General features: G+C 37.7%; 3 protein-coding genes across 6 annotated transcripts in view; 1 reads left to right on the top strand and 2 right to left on the bottom strand.

Annotated features, from left to right (window-relative positions):
- Positions 1 to 297, bottom strand: part of NFS1 (NFS1 cysteine desulfurase) — an 18,481-nt gene extending 18,184 nt beyond the window's left edge. Inside the window, exon 1 of the mRNA XM_077769366.1 lies at positions 72 to 297. Within this exon, the coding sequence (XP_077625492.1) occupies positions 72 to 297 (226 nt within the window). The remainder of the gene's footprint in view (positions 1 to 71) is intronic.
- ROMO1 (reactive oxygen species modulator 1) lies at positions 73 to 1,673 on the top strand. The gene is made up of 3 exons (XM_077769386.1): positions 73 to 184; positions 372 to 502; positions 1,484 to 1,673. The coding sequence occupies exons 2-3, from the start codon at positions 372 to 374 to the stop codon at positions 1,590 to 1,592; spliced, it is 240 nt and encodes a 79-aa protein (XP_077625512.1). The 5' UTR covers positions 73 to 184; the 3' UTR covers positions 1,593 to 1,673.
- A 1,830-nt stretch (positions 1,674 to 3,503) lies between these two features.
- The window catches only part of RBM39 (RNA binding motif protein 39), a 33,744-nt gene continuing 15,387 nt past the window's right edge, over positions 3,504 to 21,860 (bottom strand). For 2 of the 4 annotated variants that reach the window (XM_077769253.1, XM_077769256.1), the window contains 9 exons: positions 21,165 to 21,302; positions 18,107 to 18,172; positions 15,375 to 15,579; positions 14,125 to 14,202; positions 10,203 to 10,253; positions 7,825 to 7,906; positions 5,162 to 5,267; positions 4,574 to 4,652; positions 3,504 to 4,479 (listed from right to left, as the gene is read on the bottom strand). In XM_077769253.1, the coding sequence (XP_077625379.1) occupies positions 4,379 to 4,479; positions 4,574 to 4,652; positions 5,162 to 5,267; positions 7,825 to 7,906; positions 10,203 to 10,253; positions 14,125 to 14,202; positions 15,375 to 15,579; positions 18,107 to 18,172; positions 21,165 to 21,302 (906 nt within the window). In that variant the 3' untranslated portion in view covers positions 3,504 to 4,378. The remainder of the gene's footprint in view (positions 4,480 to 4,573; positions 4,653 to 5,161; positions 5,268 to 7,824; positions 7,907 to 10,202; positions 10,254 to 14,124; positions 14,203 to 15,374; positions 15,580 to 18,106; positions 18,173 to 21,164; positions 21,303 to 21,860) is intronic. The other 2 variants (XM_077769254.1, XM_077769257.1) reach the window with 1 other exon arrangement.

The raw sequence follows: 21,860 nt of genomic DNA, 5'->3' as shown, positions 1-21,860 counted from the left end.
CCAAGCGGTTCGCAGCAGCATGGTCCCGCTAGCAGAGCCCCCCGCCCGAAGAGGCCGCACTCCTCCGCTACACGCTCCCGGAAGTTCTGCTCCGCGCCCCGGAAGCAATTCCTCAGGCCACGGGCGTGCTCCGCCTCGCGTTCTGTGTAAGACGTAGAACTGAGCGACCGAAGCCGCGAACGAGGTGAGGTGGGGGCACAGAGGCGCGGGGACCCGAACACTAGGAGGGTGATTGAGTAGTGCTACGCGCTTATTTTCCTCCCTGGACTTCCCCGAACCCTTGGGCCCGCTCCCCATCCCGCCTCCTCCAGCCCCTCCTCGAATCGGGCTGGCGGCTAGGCCCACACTCCTCTAACCCTCGAACCCCGCAGATGCCGGTGGCCGTGGGGCCTTACGGACAGTCCCAGCCGAGCTGCTTCGACCGCGTGAAGATGGGCTTTGTGATGGGCTGCGCAGTGGGCATGGCGGCCGGGGCGCTCTTTGGCACCTTTTCCTGTCTCAGGTGAGGGGCGAGGGCGGTGATCTCTGGGCGGAACTACCGGACCTTTCCGCCCCGCGCCACTTGGCCTGCAGCCTGGATAGAACCTACTTTGTTTCAGTTCCCTCGCTGTCCTTTAATGAGTGAGACTGATTTCCCTTCCACCTTCAGTCTGGATGAAAAGGTCGGAAACCTCGGCGCCAGAGAATACGAGCTCTGACTCAAAACGGAAAGAAAGCCTCTTTACTCCTGTAAACTTAAGCAAAGTGGAGTCTGGGTTTCCTTAAGTGTAGAATGAGGTCAGTAACATCTAGCTCATAGAGTTGTAAGGATCAAATCAGAGCACACTTCGCACAGAATGTGGCGCATAGCAAGTGCTCAATAAATGGTTGTTAACTACTTTTGCTGCTGTTGTTATTTCTAGTTCTGCATAAACTTATTGAGAGCAATTTTAGTGTACTGGAAACAGGATATAGATACGAAGCACCCTAAATGTAATGTTCGCATGTAATACAGACGGTTATTCCCATTTTTTCCCACATCGTAAATTACCATTTACTGAGCATTTACCCAGAGTGAATAGCTGTTCTAAATGTTGCATGTGTTATCTCAACAATCCCATGATCCCCATCTTACACGTCACAGCATAGCCTGTAAATTGTAGAGCTGGGACATAAACACAGGTCTGACTCCACAATCATTGCTTTAATACCAGGAAACCATCAGAAAGTCGTTTTTATATATACCAGAACAAAAAAACCCAGTTTCTCCAGGTATTTTGCATCAGCTGCCTCCCCAAAACTGGAGCCATACTGAATGATACTCATCATAAAAGCCCCAGAGACGGTGATAAATGCTTTTTTGCTAGTCATTACTCATCTCAGGTGGAAAGAGATAATATCCTGCCAGACTTCAAGAAGGCTTGATTTACTAAAAGGGCCGTTTAATGCCATTTCTTGTATTTTTGTTCCTGGTTGGCTGCAACTTCGTTTCCTGTTCTCTTAGGATCGGAATGCGGGGTCGAGAGTTGATGGGCGGCATCGGGAAAACCATGATGCAGAGTGGCGGCACCTTTGGCACATTCATGGCCATCGGGATGGGCATCCGATGCTAATTAGGGCAATGGTTGTCCACTACAGCTACCCCTTCCCATCAGTCCCAGCTCATGTACTATAATAAAACAAATCTTTGAGTAGTCTGAGTGTTGTTTTTTCTTCTCACTTTCTGCTTATACCCAGCTTAGAGCTCATGAGGTGGGCCAATGAGTAGTTTGGGTATTTTTCAGATTGTTAGTTACTCCAGTTAGGAAATTTTCCATGCCTGAACTTTCCATAGATTTTAATAAACTCTTTGTTATTCAACCCCATAAGGTTGATACTATTCTCACCCATTTTAAAGGCGGAGACTAAATCTGGGTTTCTTAAAGGTCACATTGCAAAGGTGGCATTAACCTGTCTCCTTACCAAAGCCATGTTCACCCAAAAATTATCCTTCAGATTTTGTCTGCTGACTTAATCACAAAAAAGAGCAAATCCTCCATGGGGAAACAAACTCAAGCCATCAGACACTTCTGTAGCGTAACTGCATAAACCTCACATAATTTCCTAACCAGCCATCCATGAAGAGATCAATTGTATAAAAATGAACCTACCCCCTTCCAACACACAAAACTGGTAATACGTTACATAAGATAGGTTCCTTGTAAGAAGGCCAAGTGATCCTCAGCTACTCCTGCCACACAACCCTTGACAAACTTTTAAAACTCCACTAACCTGTGGGGCACCCGAGTGGCTCAGTCAAATGTTTTGATGGGAGTAAAGACCTGCCTTGGGCTCAACTGTAGGCATGGAGCCTACTTAAAAAAGAATCATTGTCCAAGTAAAATGATGTTATGACAGACAAAAACTACACTTGAATATTTGGGAGTCATAAAGACCCTCCTGCAGCTGCGACCACAATACCAGAGTATCTACAGCAGCTAGATTTCCCAGGGTAGGATGCGGTCTCAGGAATTACCTGAAAGATTTCACTCCATTCATTGGACTATTTTCTAGCCCTCACACTATTCAAATTACCTGTACATTTCCCTTCAGATCATTTACAGCATAAATTTCGTTCTGCACCAGTGGGCAAATTTTTGCCACTTCTATCACCTATGAGGTTAAATAAATGCCTAAGTTAGCCCACCTCCCGGGAAAGGAAAGACAGAACAAAGCTGATAGGACATGAATTGAGAATAGATTTAGTTATAAAGATACTAGAAGGTTTTAATAATAAAAGACCACCACTGCCTAGAGTTGAAAAATAATCGAATCTTGAAATTTTTCTTTGGGTTAAATAACTGAAGCAATTCATGGAAGAAATTCTAAGTGTCCATCAAAAGGACCAGTAGAAAACTGTGATGCCTCCAAATTCAAACTGATTATCTTGATATCCGACGAAGCCCATTAAAACTGTGCCCTAACACTAACAAATCAATACAGTACAAAGAAATTGGCAGGTGAGGACCTTGACACTAGAAAGTAATCTTTCCCTTTGGAGAAACACTGCCAACTCAAAGGTTCAAGGTAGATAAACCTGAAACAAAGATCAGAATAAAATGATGATGGCTCATTCCAAGTTCAAATTCCTTTATAAAGGAACATGCAATTAAACCAGGAAATCACTTAAAATGTTTGAACTTAAGCCATTTTGTTCAGTTTATATAGTGAAACATTTCTCAAAAAGAAAGTCAGATAAAACAAGAATTAAGAGTACCCAGGTTTCAGGTCTAGGCAGACTTGTTTGGTTTTCTCTATGGAAAATCCCTGAGGTTTTGATGCATTACCCTAAGGAAATACAGTCTTAAGACACGGGGATATAGAGGAATGTAGAGAAAACTTGAGGACAACAGGTTCCCCAGACTACATACTAAGAATTTTCCCAAAGAGGCAAGTCTTCATTAACTAACAAAAGTCAAAGAAACTCACCCTTTTTTCAAGTTTCTAGGACTTTAAAACATTTCAAAAATGAAGATTTCTTATGGCCTTTTTAAGAGAATTTTATTTGAGTGGTTCTTACAAAGGTTGTTGCAATATGAAAGTCATTTGTTTGATAGAAATATCAAGCTGTCTTGTCAAACACACTGAAGTAACCCAAAAATATATTTCAGAGCTCACAGAGCTTAAAAAGAGCAAAGATTATATGCAACCAGACAAAACCTATTTCTGCATTTCCTATTTCTTGCTCAGACTGCTTTTCTTACCAGACTGTCACTAAACATCTTGAGGAAATGCAGGGATCATTTTGTTTGGAATCTTAGACACACCAGAACACATAATATTTACAAAGAAACTTTTACAGATACATTAATTGAAAAGATACCATCCGGAAATGTAATCTTGAAATCTCCTTTTCTTGCCAATTAATCATGATGCAAGATGAGAGGTTAATCAAACAGCCCTTTAGCTGTCTTGAATTTCCATACACTAAATGTGTACTCCAGAAACCTCTGCTAAACCATTAGGCAAGTATCAACATTAGTGAAACGTGTAATGTAACTGCTGTGTAAAAAGTTAGGCTTCTGAAACATTAAAAACATAATTACATCCCTGTCTGCCTTTTTACATTAAGCACATTTGTTCCCCCCTAGAGCTATTCCTATAGATCCTTAATGTAATTTGCTACATGTACATTTAAAAGGCAGAACAAGAGAACAGCTTTGTATACAGTGGGATTTGCTAGTTAGGGATAATGAGCACACTGCATTCCTGTTAACATTTTTATTTTTTCAAGGTAACAGGAATTGTATACAAATGACAGTAGACCCTTGCCTCTTTATTTTTATCTAAATAAAAGATAACTCAAGATGAATTCTCAAGAAAGAAAAAAAGCTATGTACATAAGGGACTATATCTTCCTTCATCGTCTACTTGGAACCAGTAGTTGCGTTGCTGTCATAGAATCAGGGAAGAGGTTGTGGTAAGTTGGAAGAGGTACATATGCTGCTGTTATCATTTTACCTGTTGAAAGAAACAGAAAGGTTTAGCATGTTCACTTAAATTACATCCTTCACAATAATCAAGCAGAAAAAAAAAAAAAACAGATCAAACTCACCAGCAAACCACCTGCCATGCAATGCATTGACAGCAGCAATGGCTGCAGCAATTGATGGGCACTTCACATAAACGTTGCCCTGAAAGACAACAAAAAAGGTAAGGAAGGGCATGTGGTACACAACATGAACTTGAAAAGATTTATTCAAGTTGCCTGTAAAAATAGTAAGTGCTCTTTAACCAAATAATTGTTTCATTAGCTATTATGTACATATAGAGTTTCATTGATATCATTTTACCCTCCAAAAGACTTGTTCTATACTTTCATTTTTCTATCATTTCAAAGCAATTAAAGAATGAATCAAGAGGCCAGAATCATAGCAAGCTTTCAATACTAACCAGCAACACAGCTACACAATGGCCTCATCTTCAATTACAAATACCCCCTTATTTTGGAGGGTATTTAGTCAGTATGTTAAAGTTTCTTTCAGAATTAAACAAAAATTTAAGCCTGATAATATGCTGAGTATATGTGAAGGCTAATTAACAAAAGATTAACAATATCCTATCTTTACTGAGATCAAAATACCTGAGGTGCTTAAAGGGCAGATTAAACTTCTCTTCCTCTAGAGAATAAAGAAAAAAATACCTGAGCTGAATTTTTGTCAACATAAATATGAATAACTCCTCCATGTTTATTACATTCTTCAATCACATCATCTTTAATCTCTGTATCCCATCCAACTTCTTCTTCTCTGTAAGAAATTAAGCTCTATTAAACACCAAACTTGTAAAATGTTACATATGTATTCTCATCTAGATAAAAATATTTGAAATATGAATTCTTTTATTTAAAAACCATTAATCTTAGCAGTGGAGTGCACTGGAGGAAATCAAAAACAAGATAAAAAGCACTATTTGCACCAAAGCTAATGAATGTAACTCTTATCATTTACTTTATTGACATATATCAATTTATACTTATACCATTAACCATCATTTCACAGACAAAGCTAAAATAAAGAATTTGATGTTACCAAAAGAACATAGAAGGGCTCCTTCTATGGTAAAACATGACTATAAACAAGGCAAACAGCATGATAAAAATTATTATTAAATAAAACAAGGTTTTATAAAATATGGTTATTAAATCAATTGAACAGGATACCTACATTTACCTTGGAGTGTATTATAAATATGACTTATAAAAGAAACAGGAGTTTGGATAAGTAGCATTCTAATCATTACTTAGGAATTTGGAAAGAAAAATTCCCTTTTTTCATTTTCCTCCCAAGATTCTATATCCAAGACCAAGAGTCACATGCTCTACTAACTGAGCCAGCAAGGCACTTCAAGAAATTCCAAATTTCCAGCCTGCAGTAAATTTTAAGAAAATTTTAAATGTTTATTTTTCTTTCATAGTTTATTATCAACTTGGTTTCCATATTAACACTCACTCAGTGCTCATCCCAACAAATGCCCTCCTCCATGCCCACCACACCCCTTCCCCTCTCCCCCACCCCTATCAGCCCTCAGTTTATTCTCAGTATTCGAATCTCTGAGAATGCCCCAGAGGCTCAGTCTGTTAAGCGTACTGTCTACATGCGTTAAGCATCTGACTTCAGCTCAGGTCATGATCTCACGGTTGGTGGGTTCAAGCCCCGGGTCGGGCTCTGTGCAGACAGCCGGGTCGGGCTCTGTGCAGACAGCCAGCTCAGAGCCTGGAGACTGTTTTGTATTCTGTGTCTCCCTCTCTCTCTCTGATCCTCCCCTGCTCATGCTGTCTCTCTCAGAAATAAAACATTGTGGGGGGTGGGGGGAGTCTCTCATGGTTTGCCTCCCTCCCAACTGTTTATTTTTGACAGCCAGAGTGAAAGAGCATGAGCAGAGGAGGAGCAGAGAGAGAGAATGACATAGAATCTGAAGTAGGCTCCAGGATCTGAGTTGTTATCACAGAGCCCGACGGGGCTCGAACCCACGAACCGTGAGATCATGATCTGAGCCTAAGTTGGATGCTTAATCGACTGAACCACCTAGGCGCCCCTAATTAGAAAATTTTATAAGATCCTCTTCTCGTATGTAAGCTTCAAATTTCAAATCCAAGGACTGATAAAAGTAAACTAGCAATCAAAATAAATACAAATACACATATGAACAAATAAAAAAAAAAAAAAGAAGAAACAGACCCATAAACACAGAGAACAAAAAGGTGATCGTCAGAGGGGAGCAGGGTGTGGGGATAGGTAAAATGGATGAAAGGGAGTGGGAAGTATAGGCCTCCAGTTATGGGAGAGTAAGTCAACAAGGATGAAAAGAACAGGACAGGTAACAGAGCCAATGGTACTGTATGGTGACAGATCTACACCTTTGGTGAGCATGAAGCTACAGAGCTATAAACAACTATGTTATGAACCTGAAACTAATATACCATATGATATATAAACTACAATTAAAAAATAAACACTGACACAAACCTTCATATAGAATTATTGAATATAATTGCAAAATAAAACCTGCATACCTTTCAATTCAATTCCAATCTTAGAAACACACCCAAAGGAATTAACAATATACAAATTAGCATTAAGATTAATACCATGAAACGATCAAAACTGTTACATTATCTGAACTATGAAATATACCCAAACATAAAAGTTAGCTAAGAAAAGGAATAACCAACTGGTGGCTCAGTTGATTAAACATCCGACTCTTGGTTTTGGCTCAGGTCCTTATCTTGCAGTTTATAGTTTCAAGCCCTGTGTCAGGCTCTGCATTGACAACGAGGAACCTGCTTGGGATTCTCTTTCTCCCTTTATCTCTCTGCCCCTCTCCAATGCTCAGGATTCTCTTTCTCCCCTCCCCCCCTTCTCTCAGCCCCTCTCCTGTGTTCAGTCTCTCTCCCTCTCAAAAACTTTAAAAAGCTGAATACTAAAGCTTTCACAGTACAGTTGACCACTGAACAGCATGGGTCTGAACTGCTCGGGTCCAATTATACATGAATTTTTCTCAAAAAAAAAAAAAAAATACAGCACAGTACTATAAATGTAGTTTCTCTTCTTTAGGCTTTTCTTGTGTCTAGCTTACTGTAAGAATGCACTATATAAGACTTATATCATGCAAACATGTGTTATCAATTTGGGTTACTATAAGGCTTTCAGTCAACATTAGGCTGTTTGTTACTAAACTTTCAGCAGATTCAGAAGTTACACATTGATCTTCGACTGTGCGGGCAGTTGTCAGTGCCTCTACTCCCTGCACTGTTGAACTGTTGACTGTACACCATTTTCAAGCTGACCAAAGCATATTACTTACGTTTGAGGGTTAAACATGTTAGAGAGTTGAAAACACTGTGTTGCAAGAGGCTGAACAGAGGCAGCTGCAGCTAAAGCTGAAGCTAAAAAAAAAAAAAGAGAGAAATTAGTTTCTTGGAAAATGCATCAGAATATCCCTGATGAAAAAAACAAAACCAGAAAAACCACTAAATGCCAACTGTGAAACTAGGATAGTCAGTCACTTCACTAATTTACTTATTAATGCTATCCAAGTGTGGAACAGTACTCAATTTGACTTGCCATAAATCAAAAACAACCTAATTAACGTAATACCCAATCTTGAGTTGGAAATTTTATTTTTAGAACGGAAATTACACTTTTGGTGTAAACAAACTCCGCTCAACAATTAGACAAATATCAGTAAAAATCAATCCAGAAAGGTAAAGGATAAAACAGATTGATTACATAGAACTGGAGTTCATATGCCAAAAAGCAAGGGAGGATGAAAATAGTCTTTAAAAGGCCAAATAAATCTATACTCTTGTATATCTTAGGTTTCTGTCCATGACAGTAGTTATATACTAGTAGTTACATATTTTCTTTCAAATAAAACATTACAAAAGGATTGTTTAAAAATAAGATGCACAAAAATAGTCCAACCATTTAAAATGTAATAGCCCAGAAATATAAACCCTATGACAGAATCTAATGGGTGTTATTTTAAGTAGGCTCCATGCCCAATGAAGGATTTAAACTCACAACCCTTAGCCCAAGACCAGGGATCAAGAGTCAGACATTCCAACGACTGAGCCACCCAGTCACCCCTCAAATGAGATTTTTTTTTTTACATGATTAGGTCTGTTATAGCACAATCAACACTAAAAGTAGCAGATATCGTTAATATTCAGTATTAAAAATAAAAAGCTACTGGACACTAATATCCAAGAACATTTAAAACTAATACTGGGTTGAGGTTTCAAATGAGAGCACTGTCAAGCCAGGTGCCCCACTGCTTTTATGAGATTCACAAACATTACCAGTAGCTGTTACAAAACTCACCGTAATCATTATATTTGACCAAATTTCATTCCAATATATAACAACAAACAAAGCTAAGGATAAAACAGCGCATTAGAAATTATGGTAATTAAAATGAACAGTCACCTGAGAAGTATGAGAAATTATTTCACTGAATAAAACTAAGGGCCATGCATGAAATACATCATTAAAAGTTATTATTTTTGATATAATTACAAGTGCTCTTTGCTCCTTTATTACTTCAATATATATTTGTCTTTCAAGAGGCTTCATATTAAATTAAATATGGTAAAAGAGCTCATAGATATCAAACTCTATTCAGTCAAGTTAAAAATGTAACAATGCTTATGCTACAATGAAGATAAAAGTAAGGCCCACTGTGTACCTGTATCATCAACAAATGTAAGTACTCTTGGAAATAAACAATAGGTCATTTACAAAACTGAGGAGTACTTTGTTTTCCACTTTCTCAAATAAAGTATATTATAAATACAGAAAATTATTTAGAAAATATGTAATAGAAACATTCAAGCTCAGTCTAGATGAATGCAAACACAATGAATTCAGCATAGAACTATAGCTAATAGAAAAATTCACTAGTTCTACTTTTTGAAATCTGTACATTCCTGAAATCAATATTGCACTGTATATTAATATTTAAATTTAAAAATAGTAATAAAATCTGGTAAGAAAAAAAGGTTGAGTGCAACTGTGTTATTTCCTGTAAAAGAATATACATTGAATTCCTATCAAGAAACATGGTAAACCTTTTCCCATAAAGAAATTAGTCTCCTACACAACTTTTTTAAGTACAACCTATGAAAGATGGATATTGAATATGCTCAAAAGCGAAATGCTGTAACAGCAGAGATTTACTTGGTAATCAAAACAAGAAAAAATGCCCTACTTTAGAAATAACTTCATCTCTTTCAAATATGCATGCAATTTAGTTCTGGATAACTGTCTCATTGCTTGGTACTATTAATACAAAACATTAAAGTTAGAATCCTTAACCCTACGTTAAGTTTACCGACTCCTAAAGATTTGTGTACTGAAACAAAAAATTCCGTTTTCAGACTTTTAATTATACAAAAGTAATAATTAGAACACAAAGATAAACATATAAGGCTGAAAAATACCTCTAGGACTAAAGCAAAAAAATGCAAACATTCATTTTATTTATCCATGGAATTGTAATGATTTGGATTAGGCCAAATGAAATACACATTAAACAGATGGTTACTGTATGTGCAAGTTATGTTATTCTCTAAAAACTGAATCCAAAATACAAAATGTAACATGATATAATAAATATAAACAAACAACTATGTCTTGCTACATTAACATCTATTTCAAAGACAAATAAAAAGCTCAACTCACCTTCGGTCTGTTGAGAAAGTCTTGTTTGCAAATCTATAACAAAAGAGAATTCTACAGCTCAGTGCAGGAACAATGAAGAGCCTCAACTAACAGGGTAAATGTCAGGAAAGCATTAATAAAAGAGGACTACAGTAGCAGGGTTTATCAAAAAAACTTATAATAAAACCTGGCAGCCAAACCTCCTTCCCCATTCCTCATTGACAAGGCTTTGGGGCCTTTTTCTTTCCTCCTATGCTGGGAAACTTACTTATGCCTCTTTCTTCCTACTCCGACTACTCTACCAAATCTCGAATACATTCCACTATACTACTCTTCACATGGGAATAATGGGAAATGGGGAAAGGGAAGCACACCGGTCAGAAAATACATGAAAACCCTGATCTTGAGAATTCAATTCCAAGTACTTGGGATATTTAGCCCAGAAGGTGACAGTTTAATTATATCTGGTTTCCTAGCTTAGTCTGGAAATTTAATGAAGCAGGAATAAATTATAACCAAGTTTACTATAATCTGTGAAATTAGAAGAATACAATCATCTAAGTCACTATTAAAAATAAACAGAATGGGGATTTTTACCAGTGTATTTTCTCATTAAATAATCATTAAATTCTCCACTGGAAGGCAAGTTATTAGAAAGCTGCTAAAAACAGCCTACATCTAAAAAAGAAAATGGCATGGTGTTCTAAAGCTATCTTGAAGTTTAAAAGTTGTAAACACACAAGAGAAAAACTGTTCAGATCCAGAACATAATTTTCATTAACATGTGATTCAACTGCATCTGGGTTTCCTGCTGAATACAAAATAAATTAAAAAGGGGCTGCGCTCGGGTGGCTCAGTTGGTTAAGCATGCAAGTTTTGGTTTCGGCTCAGGTCATAATCCTGTGGTTTCCAGAGTTCAAGTTCCACTTTAGGCGCCACACTGGCAGCACAGATCCTGCTTGGGATTCTCTCTCACTATGAGCCTCACCCCCACTCACACTCTCCCAAAAATAAACTTAAGGGGGCAAAAATGGGCAAAAATGGGGGAGACTGGCTGGCTCAGTCAGTGGACTGGGTGACTCCTGAACTCAGGTTTTAGTTGAGGCCCACGCTGGGTATAAAGATTACTTAGAAATAAAGACTTAAAAAGTGGGGACGGAGACAGGGGTATAAATGAAATAGAATCTGCAGCCCAAATTACACTGGGATATTAAAAATACCTGGGTCCTAGGTGCTCAAAACTGGCACCTCAAGGAGTTGACGTAATTGGCATATACTGAAAGAACTTGAAGATAAGACCATAGGAACACTGTCAAATTAAATACAATGTCTATTTTCCCCCTAAAATGGGAAAAAATTAATAAGAAATCCATGCTATGGGGTGCCTGGCTGCTCTGTCAGAAGAGCACGTAACCCCTGATCTTGGGGTTTTAAGTTCAAGCCCCATATTGGGTACAGAGATTCTTTAAGTATTTAAAAAAGAGGGGCACCTGGGTGGCTTAGCTGGTTGAGCATCCCAACTTCAGATCAAGCAATCACCTCACAGTTCATGAGTTTGACCCCTACATAGGATTCTGTGCTGATAGCTCATAACCTGGAGCCTGCTTAGGATTCTTTGTCTCCCTCTAGCTCTCAAAAATAACACACACACACACACACACACACAAACACACACACCCTGCTATTTTAAGTGAAAGTAAATCCCTATCAAAATGTCAAAAATCACTTTTAAGATCATTTAATAACAAGACATGGGTTTCATAAAGTTCAGGACTACCACGTTAGAAATTTAAACTTCCAAAATAAAGACGTTGGGGGCGCCTAGGTGGCTTAGTCGGTTAAGCGTCCGACTTTTGCTTAGGTCATGATCTCGCGGCTCGTGGGTTCAAGCCCCGCGTCGGGCTCTGTGCTGACTGCCGGCTCAGAGCCTGGCCTATTTCAGAGTCTGTGTCTCCCTCTCTCTGACCCTCCCCTGCCCACGCTGTCTCTCTCTCCTAGAAATAAATTTAAAAATATTTAATAAATAAATAAATAAATAAATAAAGACGTTGGATAGACTGCTGACTCACCCTTGGTTTCAAAGAGCAGCTTTAAAGAGCATAGGGGTAAGAGTTTTAGACACATTAACACTCAGAAGTTTATTTCATTTCAACAAGAAATGTGTAAGGTTTTAATGATGACTATCGGGAGGAAAATACCAAATTATGTAAATATTTATTTAAAACTTGAGTATTGGTTATTAATTTGGTAGCAATTTATTGAGTAGTTTAAGTCAGATTCAAACTCTATAATCATCTCAATAAACAAGAATAAATGGGGAAGGTAACATACAGCTAAGTGACCTTTTTAACAAATCCATGTGGACATTTATAGTTTTAGTTTATCACAATCAGCCCACCTTAATTAAAATAAATTGCACAGTAAGTATGCTCATACTTCATGTATTGAGAAAGAATGGCTAAGAATAGTAATGATGTTTAACTTTTAAATTAAGTGAAATTATGAAGAACATGGAATCAACCTATTTTATACCACATCCAGATTGTTACATAAGACTGCATGAAATTCTGGAAGACAGAGTATAAATCTTCACTAGCTTCTAATGAAACTTAGAATGTGGTAAGCAATCAAGTATTTTCTAAACTATTAAAGAATGATCTGAACAATGGGAAGCGAAATAAAAATACAGTTTTCAGATCAAATAGTAATTTTCAAACCATACACTGCCTTACATTTCTGGAAAGGATGGGTTCCTTTAATGTCTCTGATTACACCAAATGGCCTTGTAGGCCTCTCTGATCACTCAAGAAATTTAAGGTCTAATATTTGTTTATAAAGTCAAAACAACTTCGTGATCACTGATGGAGTTATCCAGTGACTCAAAATACTAAAATGCATTAATAGGTATAATTTTTCTCCACATAAGAACAAAGTTGGCATGATTCTGTCAGAAATTTTATAGAGTACCTATCATCTTTCAAAATAAAGAATATAATCTGACAGGAGAGACACAAAAGTCAGATTTTTCTAGATACTCAAACTTGTGGACATCCATGAAACAGAAAAACACTGAAAAGCCCATTCTCTCTTAACAAAATACAATATAAAAGCAAAGATTAAAAAATAAATAAAACAAAAGCAAAAATGATCCTATCCTTTAATGACCTTTTGATTTAAACAGAAATCATGAATCAACCACACAGACTCTTAAGTGTCTTATTTAGATACAGTACTGTGGTCTTACTTCTTACTTTATGGGGAGATCAAAGGACCAATTCATAATACAAAGTGCTATACTTTCTTAGGATACCAATTTGTTCTTTTTAGATGCCCTAAGATAGAAAAGTCAACATTTCAAAATTAAATGCTACCCTAGTTCATAGATTTCGGTTAACAAGGTTTATAAAAGCAAATCTGAGGTACTTTAAGCCATAAAGAAAGAAAAACAAGGTTTCATAACCTGAACTCCTTATTACATAACTAATAAAACCACTTCTCTTCCATGCCATCTTCAGAAGCTATTACCCTAACTCAAAACCTCAAAACTGTATGTACTATTTAAAAAAAAAGTTTTCTCTGCACTCTCAATACTGCAATTATTTTACATACAGCATGATTTTAAAGGCTCTAATAGTTTTCGAAACTCAAACATTACAAAAGAACATTTTTTGAAACAATACAAACTTGCTGGTCAAGAAAAGTCACATTTAAAAATTTCTAACTTGCAGGCAATCTCAAACTAAAAATTGTTATGTAGGGTTCAAAAATGCTCTAACAGCCTATTAGGATTACTGATTAACTCTCCATTTCCATGAAATTTATAGGTTAAAAGTACTTGATGAATTGAATTCTCAGTTAAGTCCTTTTAAATGCAAAAATTTGGCAAATTTTCGAATTAGGTGAAAAAACAGTGATTTCAAATTAGAAAAGATTCAATTCCTACCTGCCACAGCACCAAATGCCAAAGAGCCACTCATCTGTAGAGCCTGCTGTGCTGCTGGTGGGATCTGCAAACCTGTACCTGTATTAAAAGAACACATAAGTCCTTGTTATGTTAAGGGCAGAAAACTCAGTTTTCTGGGTGCTCACTACTACCAAATTCATGTCACAAAACATTATTTACAAGCAGAAGTGCCTGGGTGTCTCAGGAGATTACATGACCAGACTTCAGCTCAGTTCATGAATTCTAGGTTTTTGAGTTCAAACTCTACATCTGGCTCCACGCTGGCAGTGTGCACAGCCTGCTTGGGATTCTTGCTCTCCCCCACTCCTGCTTTCTTGCTTTAAAAAAAAAAAAAAAGAGGGGCGCCTGGGTGGCTTAGTCGGTTAAGCGTCTGACTTTCGCTTGGGTCATGATCTCGCGGTTCGTGGGTTCGAGCCCCGCTCTCTCCTAGAAATAAATAAAACATTTAAAAAAAAAAAAAATTTAAAAAAAGAAAAGAAAAGAAAAGAAAACTGCGGGAGGGGGTGCACCTTGTTAGCTCAGTCAGTTAAGAGTCTAAGTTTGGCTCAGATGTCATGATCTTGAGTTTGGGAGTTCGAGCCCTGCGTTGGGCTCTGTGCTGACAGCTCATCGGAGTCTGAAGCCTGCCTCAGAGTCTATGTCTCCCTCTATCTCAAAAATAAACATTAAAAAAAAATGTTTAATTTAAAAAAAAAAGGCATTTATATGAAAAACATAGTATGATAGCTGCCACTAAATGTATTAAGTATGAGGATTATAATTATTGTAAGAGAGCAAAAGGATGAGGCGCCTGGATAGGCTCAGTTGGCTGAACATCTGACATTGGCTTAGGTCATGATCTCACGGCTTGTGAGTTTCAGCCTGGTCTTAGGCTCTGTGCTGATACCTCAGAGTCTGGAGCTTGCTTCTGATTCTGTGTCTCCCCATCTCTCTGGCCCTCCCCTGCTTGTGCACTCCCTCAAAAATAATTAAACTTTAAAAAGAAAAAAAGAAAGCAAAAGGAATCACATAACGTATGCTATGGCTCTCAATAGGCACCACCATAAACTAGATTCCGTTAGAACTTTTAAGGTAATAACTTCATCTATAAAACTACATATACCACCCAAGGATAGATAAGGTCAGTTCCAAAATAAGAAAAAATATACTGTTTCACTTATTAGTCTGTATGGGTTACCTTTCTCATTACTATACCAACAATAAATCTTCCAACACAAGAAAAAACTTACCCTCTGCGAGTCTTGCCATTAATTGGAGACGACCAGTTGTTCCCAAGTCAATTCCAGTCCTTTCCAGTTCATCACTGTCCAAAAATGAGCTGGCACTGGAAGCATCAGTACGTTCAGTAACATGACCAACTTTCATTGGTCTTCCTGCTAGTTCAAATCCATTAAGTTGTTCCAAAGCCTTCTTGGCACATTCTGAATCAGAAAACTGTGTAATTGAGAGGAGGATAAAAAGTCCCGTATATTAGTTCACAAGAAGATTATACTGAAGATGAAGGAATACTTGCTTATTAAGTTTAGTATTATCCCACCAACAGTGTGGATGATAAAGTGCAAATTTCTAACTTTATATAATATAACCTATAGGATCAAACCACAAGCTCATGCAAATTGGCGTTCTCGATGTGATGGTTTCGACTCCAAGAAATTACCATGTAATGGCAACTATCCTTGGAAATATGAAATCTTAATAACAAAATGTGTATTTTTCAAACTTCAAAACAAATTTTAAAATGCTAAGTATGGTGCTTTCTTCTCTTCAAAAAAAGAACTATTTAGAAAAATTAAATCACTCAACCATTATTTTTAGTATAAAATCCTGGGTCATTTTATTGCCAGTAACATCATGAAAATTCTTAGATTTCCTAGATGCAAACACAAACTGATGTGCACTCTGATTTTCACTTAATGGAAGGAAAAAATACTTTCATCAATTCCAGAGCTTAGTATTTTACCAGTATGTTGCAAAATAATTGTTTTTTCTTTTACAGAGACAGGAAGAATTGCAGAGAATTATAAAACAGAATACATATACCAATACACAGAATCTTGAAAATTTACAAAATCTAGCTTTGTACCCAGATCATGAACTCTTAGTAAATAGCATATGTGTATTTGATATTAAAAACGTTTTTAAGGGCACCTGGGTGGCTCAGTTGGTTAAGCATCAGACTTCAACTCAGGTCATTGTTTCAGCTTGATGGTTTGAGCTCTGCACTGGGCTCTGTGCTGACAGCTCAGAGCCGGGAGCCTGACTCAGACACTGTGTCTCCCTCTCTCTCTCTGCAACCACCCTTCACCAACTCACAGTTGGTCTCTGTCCCAAATATTAAAAAAACATTTAAAAAATGTTTTTAATAAAAAGCTTTACAAAATAGGCCTTCATGGTTTAGCTGACATTTAGTAGGATTTCTAGCAAAAATGTGCCCACCACTAACCAAATATTCAAGCATCAAACCTATCACATAAAAAAAATATTTTAGGGACGCCTGGGTGGCTCAGTTAGTTGAGTATCTGACTTCAGCTCAGGTCGTGATCTCACAGTTTGTGGGTTTGAGCCCCACGTCGGGAACCTGCTTCAGATTCTATGTCTCCCTCTCTCTCTGCACTGTGCTCTCTCTCTCTCAAAAATAAATTAAAAAAATTTTTTTTAAATATTTTAGGGGAGGGGCGCCTGAGTGGCTTAGTCAGTCAAGCGTCCGACTTTCGCTCAGGTCATGATCTCGCGGTTCGTGGGTTCGAGCCCCGCATTGGGCTCTGTGCTGACTGCCAGCTCAGAGCCTGGAGCCTGTTTCAGTCTGTGACTCCCTCTCTCTCTGCACTGTGCTCTCTCTCTCTCAAAAATAAATTAAAAAAAAAAAAAAAGTTGTTTCTCTTAAAAAAATAAAATATTTTAGGGGAGACATATAATGAAATATTTAGTAGAAATGAGACATAAAGTCTATTGGTCACACACAGGAAAATAACCACACTAATGTTAATAGAAGCAAAATAAAAAGTTAGTTTAAAAACAGTGACTTAGCAGCTTTATAAATAACTCTTCTCCCTTCACTAGTGTATATTCAGAAAGATAAAATCCCAATGACATAAAATTTATCACTAAGAAACATTTAAAATTTTACTGAAATTTGGACACAATACAATTATAATTTCTTGATTAGACCTTGGACCTATTTATATGTTACACATTTTTAGGGGCACATGAGTGGTTCATTCAGTTAAGCATCCAACCTCAGCTCAGATCTTAGTCTCACTTGCAGTCCATGCATTTGAGCCCTTCATCAGGCTCTGTGCTGATAGCTAAAAGCATGGAGCCTGCTTTGGATTCTGTATCTCCCTCCCTCTCTCCCCTTTCCCTGTCAAGGTCTTTCAAAAACAAATAAACCTTAAAAAAAAATTTTTTTTAAATAAGAGCAGCTATCATGACAATCTGCATTTTGCTCTAGAAATAGTTTCCAGAACCTTCTGAAGATCTATAATGATGTAACTGAATTCCATTAGAAAATAATACAGAAGAGAATTTACTTTTAAAAGGGCACTTCCATTCACAATTACTCCGGGTGCCACATCACAACTCTATTCTCATCAGGGAATGGGCTATGCTGGTTAGCCACAAAAACTTAATAAGACAATTCTGATCATGGTTGTGAGACGATGACATATAGAAAGAATTTTAAGTAAAACAGAATTTCAAGAAACTTTCATTCAACTGACAAAAAAGTGTAATAAGTATTAGAGACTGAAGAACTCATTACAGGATCATAAACTTCAATTACACAAAGATTTAGCTATGGAAATTGACCATATACAGATAAGCAACTGGCTAAAAATCAACATTTTGGTAAACACTTATAGCTACAATGTCCCTTTCCCCACTGTCATAATTAACAAGATTTACCTACACTACTTAGCTTTAAAACCTTCACATTATGATGTTAATCATGGTAATTGCTTACCGTAATAAATCCATATCCCTTGGATCGACCTGTTTCACTATCCATCATGAGTTGGATACTTTCAATCTAAAAATGAAAATCATAATTATTATTTAAGTGAAAACAGGGAAACAAAAGCATTTTATTCCCTGAAAACATGATTTAAAAAAAAAAATTTCATGACACCTGGGCGGCTCATTCAGTTAACCATCCAATTCTTGGTTTTGGCTCAGTATATTATAACCTCACTCACAGTTACATGATTTTGAGCCCCACACTGGGCTCTGCACTAGCAGTGCAGAGAGCTTGTCTGAGATTCTCTCCCTCTCTGACCCCTCCCCTCACTCAATCTCAAAGTAAATAAACTTAAAAAAAAAAAAAAAAAGCAAAACAAAAACGAACCTCATCCCCACCCCTGAAACTGAGGGGCTCCTGGGTGGCTCAGTATGTTGAGCAACTACTGATTTCGCCTTAGGCTGTCATCCCAGGAACAAGGGATTGAGCCCTGTGTCAGGCTCAAAGCTAGGTGTGAAGCCCACTTAAGATTTTTCTCTCCCCTTCTGTTTGTGCTCTCTCAGATTTAAAAAAAAAAAAAAAAAAAAAAAGCAAAGAATTGAAAATACATCACAACCTCTCATTTCTAAAAAAATCTTCTGAAAGCCTAAATTTCCCCAACAAGAAGATATGCACTGTGGAACAGGGCGGGGAGGAAAGTATGATCTTAGTCTTCTGACTCAAAAGGAAACCACTAAAAACCCAAATACCCTTGTAAGCTATGATCAGATATTAAAAATAATTAACATTTTTCTTCCTTTCCACCATTATGCTTAAAACACTAAGCGTTAATTATCAAAAAAGATCAGACATGATAAACTGCCCAAGATGTTGGAATAACTACACTCAATACTCAATATAGTTGATCATGGCACAACTCTGTGAACACATAAAAAGGCCATGAATCGTATGCTTTAAATGGATGAACTCTGTGGTTTGCACACTACAACTTCATAATATCCTGATAAAGTTGTTCATATGCAGCAAGCATGAAAAATACAACACACCTATGTTCTATTTCTACATGTTCTAGTAATTTTAGGATGCATTAATTTTGTAATGACTGGCCAAAATTAAATATTAGGATTTGCACACCATTAGGATGTGTAGATTTCCAATAAAACACCACAATCAAGACCCAACTTTTACCATTACTCTTAAAACAGTTTACTATGGAAACCAACTTGACAATAAACTGCTAAAAAAAAAAGTAAATAATAATTATGTTTAACAAAGGAGTTGAAGGAGGATAGTAAAAAGAAAATAAAAATTCTATCCAAAGGCAATGGAAAACTAGTAGTGGATAAAGAGTGTACAACACTTTTATTCATGGCCACATAATGATTCTTTTAAACCAGAGCACAACTTACTAGTATTAACATTTACTCTAAAATAAAAATGTTCATTCTAGGAAGGCCTGGGTGGCTCAGTTGGTTGGGTGTCTGACTTCTGCTCAGGTCATCATCTCATGGTTCATGAATTCAAGCCCTGCATTGGGCTCTCTGCTGACAGCTCAGAGCCTGGAGCCTGTTTTAGAATCCGGTGTCCTCTTCTCTTTGTTCCTACCCTGGTCACACTATCTCTCACAAAAATAAATAAAAAGATATAAAAATCTTTTCTTAAATAAAAACATAAAATATAAAAAAACTTTCATTCTAAAATAAGGACCAACTGGGACACCTGGGTGGCTCAGTTGGTTAAGCATCTGCCTGATCTCAGCTCACTCAGGTCATACATAATGGTTGAGAGTTTAAGCCCCGTGTCATGTTACTCACTCTCACTGTAGAGCCTACTTGGGATTCATGCTCTTTCCATCTCTCTCAAAATAAACAAACGTTAAAATATAAATAAATAAAATGAGGACCAACTGAACAGGAACCAATCTAACTTCTTAATTTACTGAAGAAGCTGTTCTACATACTCTGAATTTTTCATAAAACCAAAACCGAAGCATCCAAAAAACACCAACCAAGGAGCACCTGGCTGGCTCATCAGGTAGAATATGACTGATTTTTTTTAAAAATTCATTTTGGGGGTGCCCGGGTGGCTTAGTCGGTTAAGTGTCCAACTTTCGCCCAGGTCATGATCTCGCAGTTCGTGGGTTTGAGCCCCGCGTTGGGCTCTGTGCTGACTGCCAGCTCAGAGCCTGGAGCCTGTTTCAGAGTCTGTCACTCCCTCTCTCTCTGACCCTCCCCTGCTCATGCTCTCTCTCTCTTAGAAATAAATAAAACATTAAAAAAATAAAAAAAATTCATTTTGATAGATAGCACAAGTGGTGGGGAGCAGGGGGAGGGAGAGAATCCCAAGCAGGCTCCCCGCTGTCCGTGCAAAGCCCAACTCAGGACTCAAACTCACAAACCAAGACATGACCAAGATGCTTCACTGATTGAGCACCCAGGTCATCCAGGCGCCCCGAGAATGCAACTCTTGAAATTGGGGTCAGGGGTCTGGGCCCCAAGAGGAGGATAAACTATACTACAAATCAGTCAGTCAGTCAATCTCATGAGTTTGGGCCCCAAGAGCAGAGTAAACTGTACTTTAAATCAATCAATCAATCAATCTTTCTGCAAAGAAAAACTCTTGATCATTCATGTTGACTTGAAAAAATTGCTGGACAGGGTGCCTGGGTGGGTCAGTCGGTTAAGCGTCCGACTTCGGCTCGGGTCATGATCTCACGGTTTGTGGGTTTGAGCTCTACATCGGGTTCTGTGCTGACAGCTCAGAGCTTGGAGCCTGTTTTGGATTTTGTTTCTCCCTCTCTGCCCGTTCCCGACTCGTGCTCAGTCTGTCNCCTAATAAACATTTCACTACAGCATTATGAATAACACTGTTAGCAGATTCTTCATATCTTATCTTCTCTCAAGGGATACCAATTAATCTAAGATGACACAAACACCTTGCCGAACCAGCCCTTCCCATTTTAGTATTAACCTCACTGAAACATGACAAAGCAGAGACATACAGAATTAGTAGTTATATTTGGACCAAGAACATATTAAAGATCAATGAAGATAATGGGACTTACCCTTCCAAAAGGCTCAAAGATCCCTCGAAGCATATCTTCAGTGATGTTAAAGTGTAACGAGCCCACATAAAGCCTCATAGGTCCAGCACTTCCCTTTTGTAGATTGTTTGCCATTGCTGCAGCTCTGTTTTTTTCTGCCTATAAGTTGTATCGGACAAAATGCACATCACACATCACAAATTCAAATCATTTCAATCAACGTAAAATCCCACTCACTTTAGATTTGCTTAATAAGTGATGTGAAACGTTAGTGACATTACGCTAAACTGAATCACACACAAAGTACAAATATTGACTGATGCAACTTACATGCCACTGTGATTATTGGCATGGAGTTCAAATTAATTTTAAGAATATGGTTCAAGGGGCACCTGGATGGATCAGTCACTTAAGCGTCCGACTTCAGCTCAGGTCATGACCTCACAGTTCGTGGGTTCGAGCCCCACATCGGATTCTGTGCTGGCAGCTCAGAGCCTGGAACCTGTTTCAGATTCTGTCTATCCCTCTCTCTCTCTCTCTCTCTGCCTTTCTCCTGCTTGTGCTCTTCTTGGTCTCAATAATAAACAAACTAAGAAAACTTTTTTAAAAACTTAAAAAAAATGTTTCAAATGTCCAATTTCTAAACAAAAACTTTAATATTTTAAGAAGATATATTATTTTGCCACAAAAAACAAATTAACAAGTCTATATACAAGA

Source organism: Crocuta crocuta, unplaced genomic scaffold, assembly GCF_008692635.1.
Source record: "Crocuta crocuta isolate KB4526 unplaced genomic scaffold, BGI_CrCroc_1.0 scaffold445, whole genome shotgun sequence".
In the NCBI taxonomy this organism is placed as follows: domain Eukaryota; kingdom Metazoa; phylum Chordata; class Mammalia; order Carnivora; family Hyaenidae; genus Crocuta; species Crocuta crocuta.
The sequence above is the reverse complement of the archived record's forward strand: the minus strand, read 5'-3'. Positions and strand labels throughout refer to the sequence as shown.